This window comes from Sinocyclocheilus rhinocerous, unplaced genomic scaffold, assembly GCF_001515625.1.
Source record: "Sinocyclocheilus rhinocerous isolate Xijiao unplaced genomic scaffold, SAMN03320098_v1.1 scaffold946, whole genome shotgun sequence".
In the NCBI taxonomy this organism is placed as follows: domain Eukaryota; kingdom Metazoa; phylum Chordata; class Actinopteri; order Cypriniformes; family Cyprinidae; genus Sinocyclocheilus; species Sinocyclocheilus rhinocerous.
In genome coordinates, this window is record NW_015633151.1 from 196,802 (window position 1) to 205,795 (window position 8,994).

Below are 8,994 nucleotides of genomic sequence, written 5' to 3' on the forward strand. Positions count from 1 at the left end.
TGTTTATGCGGCGCGATGCAATGTGTAAAAAGACAGTATAAGTCATTATAATCCATAATTATGTCCCCACTGGAATGCCTCGTTTATAATGGGTTTTCATGTTTTTGAATCATCGCTCTGGCCTGACAGGGCATCATCACAGTATGGTGAGGGGCGTAACATTTCCGTCACACGCTTGAGGTATTCGGCCAATCACAATGCTCTGGATAGCTGGCCAATCAGAGCACACCTTGCTTTTCAGACCGATGAGCTTTGTAAAAATCGACGCGTTTCAGAAAGGCGGGGCATAGAGGAGAAACAATAATGTACAGTATGTGGAAAATAATGTGTTTTTTAACCTTAAACCGCATAAACACATTTCATTACACCAAATACACAAAATAATGTTCTTTTTAGCAACTTCATATGACCCCTTTAAAGTAAGGAAGTGGTCATTAAGCAACTCACAGAGGAGGAAATTCAACGTCTGCACTAAAATCTTGTGCTGATCCTCATGCAGTTGGACGCTTTGTTTGGCCTCTTCTATGACATCACACACCTCTCTGTTTCAGCCGTCTGAGTGTATCTCTGTGGAGGAGATGGATGCTGCAGCCCCTCCTCTCTCCGCTCTGCTCAGAAACTGGTGGGAAATGTATAATGAATACTAATGAATCCCCACCTCCCTCGACAGGTGTCTTACCTCCACCCCTCACAACTAACATCCTGTCCTCTCCTCTCTCCTTCCCTGACAGAGAGGAGTGAGCTACTGACATGTGATGTGAATTTAACACACACAAGGCTCAGTGGAAACATCCTCTCCACCCTGAGCTCCTTCATTAGTGCGGATTCTTTAACAGACTGGACGAGTTCAATCAGGAAAGTCACGGTGTTCCAGATTTCACCATTCCAGTAAATTATCAGGAAACAGAGCTAAAGAGTAAAGAAACAGTATATCAGAAACCGTGTATGAATTTATTCTGCTATAATACAGAATAATACAACACTTTTTTTTTATGCTAATAACATAACAGAACAGAACAGAACATATAAATAACTTTTTTCATTCTGGAATATTTATTTATTTAGCTGAATTTATTCTGCTATAATACAGAATTGTTTTTAATGCTAAGATAAAAAAATGTAATATAATATACAAATTATGAAAATATAATTTCAGTACAGTATTTTTTTCATTCTGGCATATGTATTACAAATAATCCTATTTAAGCCACACAATTCAGTCAGTAGCTTACTGTAACATAAAAATAAAATATTATTTTCAATTTGTATGAAAACTGTCAAGAATATTTATAAAGCAATTATTGCTGTCAAACAATTAATCGTGATTAATCGCATCCGAAATAAGTTTTTGTTTACATAATATACACAGTACACACATATATTATGTATATATAATACACACACATACAGTATATATTTTGAAAATATTTACATGTATATACATTTACATATTTATATTCATATATTTTATGCTATATATAAATACATTTAATATATAAACAACATATTTTTCTTAAATGTATGCATGCGTGTGTTTGTATTTATATATACACATAATAAACATACACAGTATACACACATTATGTAAACAAAAACTTTTATTTTGGATGCAATTAATCGTTTGACAGCAATAAGAGCAATCATAATGTACTGAATTTATTTTTATTTTATGCTTATCCTACTTTAAAAATGTTAAGAGTGATGTCATTTAAATGTACAGTTAATAAAATACATATTTTTTTGCATGTACAATAATGGCAATAAAAAGAGAGAGTCTCTGATGAAGAGAATAATGTAAAATATAACTCTGATATTCTCTGTAACACTTAGTATAGGGACCAATTCTCACTATTAACTAGTTGCTTATGCATGCACATTACTAGCATATTGGATGTTTATTAGTAGTTATAAAGCAGATATACTGCATCACCATATTCTACATCCTGCATCCTACCCAATACCTAAACTTAACAAATAGCCTACCTTATTAACTATTAATAAGCAGTAATTAGGAGTTTACTGAGGAAAAAGTCGTAGTTAATTGTTAGCTAATATTGAGAACTGGACCTTAAAATAAATTGTGACAATATTATCTTTACAGATTTCGGTTTTTGGATTGAGATTCTATTATTTTCAGATCTGGCTGAAGACGTTTTTTAAAAAACGTAAATTTTATATATTAAACATGGTGCCAACATTTGTCTGAAATTGTTCCATGCTGCTCAACTTTAAAATCAGGCCCAAGTCTAATTGTTTATCAACTGGTATATAAAACAGTGTTATGTAATGATCAAATTAAAATGTCTTTAGTATTTATTGTGTGAAGCTTGACTGAGCAAGTTAATATGCAAATAGTAACACTTCGTTTAGATACATTCTTCTTGGCAGAGAAGGTAACGGCCTGACATGTGTTTTAATTAAGTTTCTCACTTCAGTGCCCAGATATTTGTGGATGTCAACGCAGCGGTCCGTGAAGATACGATCCGATATGCCAACTAGTTCTCCTACAGCAGATTATTAATTCCACATCTGAATAACTGCTATTTGATTTGTTTGTTAGGCTATGTTCTGCATAAAAAGGTCAGAGATTTGGTTTCCCATCAGTTCGGTACATACTGCAACATCGTGATTGTACGTACAAACAGCACTTACGGTCTGTGTAGAAACCTGTCTTGTGTTGTCTGTCCCTGTGGAGGAATCAAACGAAGTCTCAAAGACATTCCACATCTGCTCTGAAATTATCTGTCGCAAAAATTATATATATTTTTTTGTACTCATTACACTCATTATACTCATTACAAAGAACGTTATACGCTGCTGCCACCTGGTGGCTAGAATACAAACTGCTAAAAAGACTCCAGAACGTTTTGTGAACGCGCAAGCTTTATTTCATACAGTTTTTACCTACTACTGAATGCCTTTGAAAGACAAAAAAAGAGGTTTACATTCACTCAGTCAGCACGTGATAATTAAATAATCAGCAAAAGATAAGCTTCACATCCTTCATGTATTTCACAATCACTTGTGCTTTTGAACTGGCAGTTTGCTTTACATATCACACAGAATAATAGAAACACACAGAAAGACAAAGCGACTTGTGGAACATGAAGCTACAACAGCAGGCCACCAGAGTTTTCCTAGAAATGAACAAAAATGTACAATTAAAACAAAAATGGAGCAGGATGTACTTGGAAATAATTTTCACTTAGAAACTGCTATAGTAAATTTTACAAATATTAAAAAGAAACATACATAACACAGTGAATTAAACATGGAATTTTGATGTAGAACGACTGTTTTTGTAAAATGTACTCCAAAAATAATTTTGAAGTTTTTACAACTTTCAAAAATATTTTTACTGTCTATCTATCTATCTATCTATCTATCTATTTATCCATCCATGAACAGCTTAGGTTTATCAGCAGTCATTCTACACTCTAAAAAATGCTGGGTTGTTCCAACCCAACTTTGGGTCAAATATGGACTAACCCAACATTTGGGTTAAATTTTTACATTAAATTTTTAACCCAAATGTTGGGTTAGTCCATATTTGACCCAAAGTTGGGTTGGAACAACCCAGCATTTTTAGAGTGTAGGATAATTTACTCACCTCAGACCCCTTACAGCACGTACAAATCGAGAAGATACTCCTTAGGCACAATTCCGATGGCCCCTTTCATCTCCCCCACCCACCAGCCAAACATGTCATACTCCTGTAAAAAAAAAAAAAAGATAACCAATGTTCATTAAACTCACTCACAGTTGAGACCAATCAGTGCAGTGACACAATCAGCGAGGTCAAATCTCATAGGTCAACGCTCAGGGAAATGAAATCTGTCAATATATAGTTCATTTACCCGCTCATCTTCAGGTTTTACTTCATTTTCATCTCATACTGTCTCTATCCGTACATCCCTACCCCCCATTCTGTCTCCCTCCCAACCTCCTGTCTGTCTTTCCAAGGCCAATTCAAGGACACGAGGCCCATAGGACCTATAAAGATTACACAAGAGAATGTGAACGGGCGATATATTTCGTATGAAGCACAACAGATCTGCGAGCCCGAGGACAGAGTCCTTTTCTCCCCGTACAGAGACAGATCAGTGCTCAGCTCCGGCCAGCAAACCTCTTACTGCCTGCGTGCACGTATCTGTCTATAAAACACAGGTCTGGTTATGCAGCTGCTGACAGCTGCCGCAGACACACATGCTGTAATGGAGAGCGTCTCTTCACCGCCAACTGTCCTCAGTGTGCACTGTCCTCCTCATAAGACTAAAAAGAAAAACTTTGCTGAAAGACAACAGATTTCAATAAATCTTTCGTTATCTGTAAAGCTTAGTTTTGGAATATAATTCAGAATATACTCCATGTATATGTTCTAATAAAGTCAGGACTGTAGATCAGGTGTTTTTTAAGCTGCTTGTTTTCAGACTTAACAGAAACTGGGAGCATTGATATATTAAATTAATTGATTCCAGAAATTTCAAGACCTATATGTTCTTCAGGAAAAACAATTTAATGAATTCAATTTCAATTCATACCTTGATTTTGTGTTCTTAGCATTTTCATTTAGATTTATTAATTTTTAGATTATAGTTATTATTTTAACATATACATTTAATATATATGTTATAACATAATTAATATACATACATAATATACATTTTATATACAATGTATATTACAGTTTATACATTTTATATATATAAATATAATGTATGTTATGTATGCATATTTATATAGTTCATTTACCCGCTCATCTTCAGGTTTTACTTCATTTTCATCTCATACTGTCTCTATCCGTACATCCCTACCCCCCATTCTGTCTCCCTCCCAACCTCCTGTCTGTCTTTCCAAGGCCAATTCAAGGACACGAGGCCCATAGGACCTATAAAGATTACACAAGAGAATGTGAACGGGCGATATATTTCGTATGAAGCACAACAGATCTGCGAGCCCGAGGACAGAGTCCTTTTCTCCCCGTACAGAGACAGATCAGCTCTTCTCCAGCTCATGGAAAAGATAACCATAAAGATAAGAAGCAGATAAGATCTGTCCATCAGTCTCTCTTTCTTTATTCCATAATTACAAACAGATCACACGGTGCCATTCACTTCAAAGCCACTAAACCCTGTGTTTTCTCCACATCCACGATACTTCTCTGTTTCTCACAGATGCCTTCTAAACTTTGGGGTTATACTGAGGCAGATCTATCACGCCACATCTTGCTTTCTTTCAAAAAGGAGAATGGAGAGGAGACTGGACTGAACTGAACTAGGAACGCACTGGGGTCTGGGGACCCCCACTGAACTGCAAGTGGGTGCTGGAGGGTCCACCAGAAAATGTACAACATTTTACAAAATGTATTTTAGGGCTGTCAGCGTTAATGTGTGCATAATATCCAAATTTGGTAATATTTCTATTTTATCCTGCTTTCTAAACATGGTCAGAAATCAAGAGATTAATGCAATTATCTTTATTCAACTGACAGCGCTAGATTTTCACAGTTTGAGAAAAAAATCTGAATGCAGCTTTGCTAAATAATAATTATAAGGAAGTAAATCAATTAATAAATAAATATGGAATTCAAATATATTAAATGTAAAAATTTGTATTAGTATGTTAATTTCAGATACACTATCAACTTAATAAAAAGTAACTATTTTAAAAGATATAACAAATTTAACTGATTTAAAAATAAAAAAATATATAATATAATATAAAAGACAATTATACACACTACTATTCAAGTTTTTGAAAAAAGTCCAAAGCAGGCTGCATTTATTTTATCATAAATAGTTAAAACAGTAATATTGTGAAATATTATTACAATTAAAATGAACAATCATTCTAATTTGGTGCTTAATAAAACATTTTTTATTATCAATGGTCAAAAAAAAGTTGTACTGCTTAATATTTTTGTGGAAACAAATACTTTTTTTAGGATTCTTTGATGAATATAACATTCAAAACAACAGCATTTATTAAAAATAGAAATATTTTGTAACATCATAAATACATATTTACGCTACTGTAATCTCAGAAACAATTAATTTGTTGTTTTTAAAATCACACTTAATTTAAACCAATTTATACGCTTGAAATATAGCTGCCTATATATTTTAGGAAGGGGTCCAGGCATTCATCATATCTGGGAGTCCTTGGCATCAAAACGTCATATCAAAAATCAAATCAAAAATCCTATACTAATTTGCAAAGGCAGAACACAGTGACACTTTTCGTCAAAATTGAGTTATGACTGAAATGGGGTCTCTATGATCTGTCTATGTGACAGGCAGGTTTGGCTCAATGTAAACAATAAAGTGAAAACACTAACTCAATTACAGTTTTAGCTTTGGTGTAGTTCCTGTGCTTTGCCTTTGTAGGGCAGTATAGAGGACCTTAATGGGGCCCTCACTCATCAGGGGCGCCCAGGTTGCCAATCTGCAACCTCAGCTCTGCATGTTTTTGAAAGTTCCCACATAAACACTCATTTGTTGTACTTGAAAAGAACGGTCAGTTACATTGAAACCCCGAAACATCTCAATCCAGTGTACTCTGACTGACATTTATAGCCTTTTTTCTCTCTGACATTCAAGTCTTTGATCTCTCTAAAGCGGACAAGACACTCACTGCTCGTCACCTCACCGTCGGAGAAAAAAATCTCTCTCTGTATGGTTCAGAAAGAGCAATGAGGTTTGAAGCATACCCCATCTGAAGTTAAATAGGAAGTTTGTGGGCCCCTACTTGACCCCGGCAGCCTAAGTGATTCCTGCTGTATAATGTATAGTGCTCAGCTCCGGCCAGCAAACCTCTTACTGCCTGCGTGCACGTATCTGTCTATAAAACACAGGTCTGGTTATGCAGCTGCTGACAGCTGCCGCAGACACACATGCTGTAATGGAGAGCGTCTCTTCACCGCCAACTGTCCTCAGTGTGCACTGTCCTCCTCACAAGAGTAAAAAGAAACACTTTGCTAAAAGACCATATAGACTTCAATAAATCTTCCGCTATCTGTAAAGCTTAGATTTTGAATATAATTTAGAATATATTCCATTTATACATTCTAATAATGTCAGAACTGTAGATCCTAAAGGCTGGTTGCATAAACTGCTTAAACTAGTCTTAAAACGTAAGTCATCTAATTTGTTTTCTTCAAGGCTGGTCATAACTTTTTTAAGTCCAGTTTATATTTATATATATAAATATAATGTATGTTATGTATGCATATTAAATATATTATAACATATATATTGAAATAACTATTAAAAAAATATATATATATTTTACTGAGAACCACGGAGCTAAACACATTTTAATGATTAATAATTATTTGTAATTAATTAATATTTTTCCTTATGATGCTTAATAATTAATACATTTTAATTAATAATCTTAAACATTTTTTAATTAAAAATATGTTTTAATGTTGTTTTATACAATATATGTATATGTATATACATATTATTTAAATATAATGATATTTAAATAATATCATACAATTTTTTCACATAGCATAAGTTAGTCTCAATATATATAGCATCCTTTATATTTTAAGAATGGAGTCCTTTGCAAAAATGATATTCATCATATTTGAGGGTACGTGGCATTAAAATATTTGAAGACCTCCGCAGTATATAACAGCCAATTTATGCAAGTAATATGAAAGTGACGTGTTAAAAGTATTCATTTTTAAAATCTTACTAAAACATTTTGAACAATATTGTAATTTCATAAACAAATGATTCTGCTGTCTTTAAAATACAGATGGAAGCGAAACGTGTTAATGTCCAAGATTCACACACCTCAGGTCGCCAAATATAGGGCAGTTGTCCAGGCTGTGTGAAACAAGACAGGAAGTGCACATGTGAAGGGGTGAAGCGGAAGCTTCCTGTAGCTGTCCTTTGATACAGACACACCTCATTGACAGAGCAGCGCCTGGTGCCGTGTGCGTGCGAATATGTGCGCGTGCAAGAGGGTCAGATTAGAAGGTGAGGGTGACAAATAAGTCTGCAACAGGAAAGCAATGCAGACCTCACACTCCTCCTACATGCCCACACACGACTATTCAGCGCCTATCTAAGGAAGCCGACGTGTAAGGTCACATAGACTTCCTAATTTAGCATTTAGCAGACTAAAGTGACCTTTGAAATATCTTGATGCAAGTTGAATAATTTAAATCCTGCATGATTAAAATTAGCATATTATGCCACTGAAATGATGTGGGTCTTTGAGGTTTACAATGCTTCTGGACCCCAGACGAACCATGTGACGCACTATTTTGACCAAGCATCATTTACAGCACACACTGGCCTGCTTTGAAAAGAAGAGAGTGTGGTGTGTGTGATTTAGGGCCCTGACACCTCCCCCTGGTCTGATGGTCAATACCCTTTCAGAGCCGCTGAGGGTCTGGACAGGGGGGTAAATGGAGGGGGGGGGTTAGACTTGCAGCTGCTGCATGGCCAAGGGGAAGGAGGTAGGCCACTAATAGCCCCACTGGCTTGTTCCCCAGACTGCTCTGAATGGCCTGTGAGCCACAGCTGGACACTAAACCCACACCGGCTTTACGGTCATCCGCAAGCCTGGCTGAAGGAAGGGGGAAGGGGCTACGCTACAAAAGAGCGCCTGCAATATTCATGGTAAACCAAGCCGTGTAGTACCCATAAAATGGCACAAATACGACACAGCAACATTGGACTGTGTCAAGCAGTTCTTTCCCAGCCTCGTTTGGCAACATCCAGGGTTTAGGCTTATCTCTTTTATGCAGTGCAATACATTTCATGCATATTTCATAAAAATGGGATTTAATGGAGTGGGTTTTTTGTTTAAAAAGTGCCCTGTGCCCTGTTTTTTTTATGTTATTATTTGTAAAGAGATAATGCTTTTTACAATTTCAATTCCATTCCAACCAACCTGAATCAGACTGCCTCAGAAGATATTAATTAAAAAATTACAATCAATAAAAATAAACAAATAAATAAAGGAAGAGCGAGC

At 35.5% G+C, this 8,994-nt stretch overlaps 1 protein-coding gene across 1 annotated transcript in view; it reads right to left on the bottom strand.

Moving 5' to 3' along the window:
* Positions 1 to 2,879: 2,879 nt before the first annotated feature.
* Positions 2,880 to 8,994, bottom strand: part of LOC107743153 (src kinase-associated phosphoprotein 2-like) — an 18,875-nt gene continuing 12,760 nt past the window's right edge. The window contains exons 12-13 of the mRNA XM_016556279.1: positions 3,611 to 3,713; positions 2,880 to 3,137 (exon numbers count right to left, since the gene is read on the bottom strand). Coding sequence (XP_016411765.1) covers positions 3,621 to 3,713 — 93 coding nt within the window. The 3' untranslated portion in view covers positions 2,880 to 3,137; positions 3,611 to 3,620. The remainder of the gene's footprint in view (positions 3,138 to 3,610; positions 3,714 to 8,994) is intronic.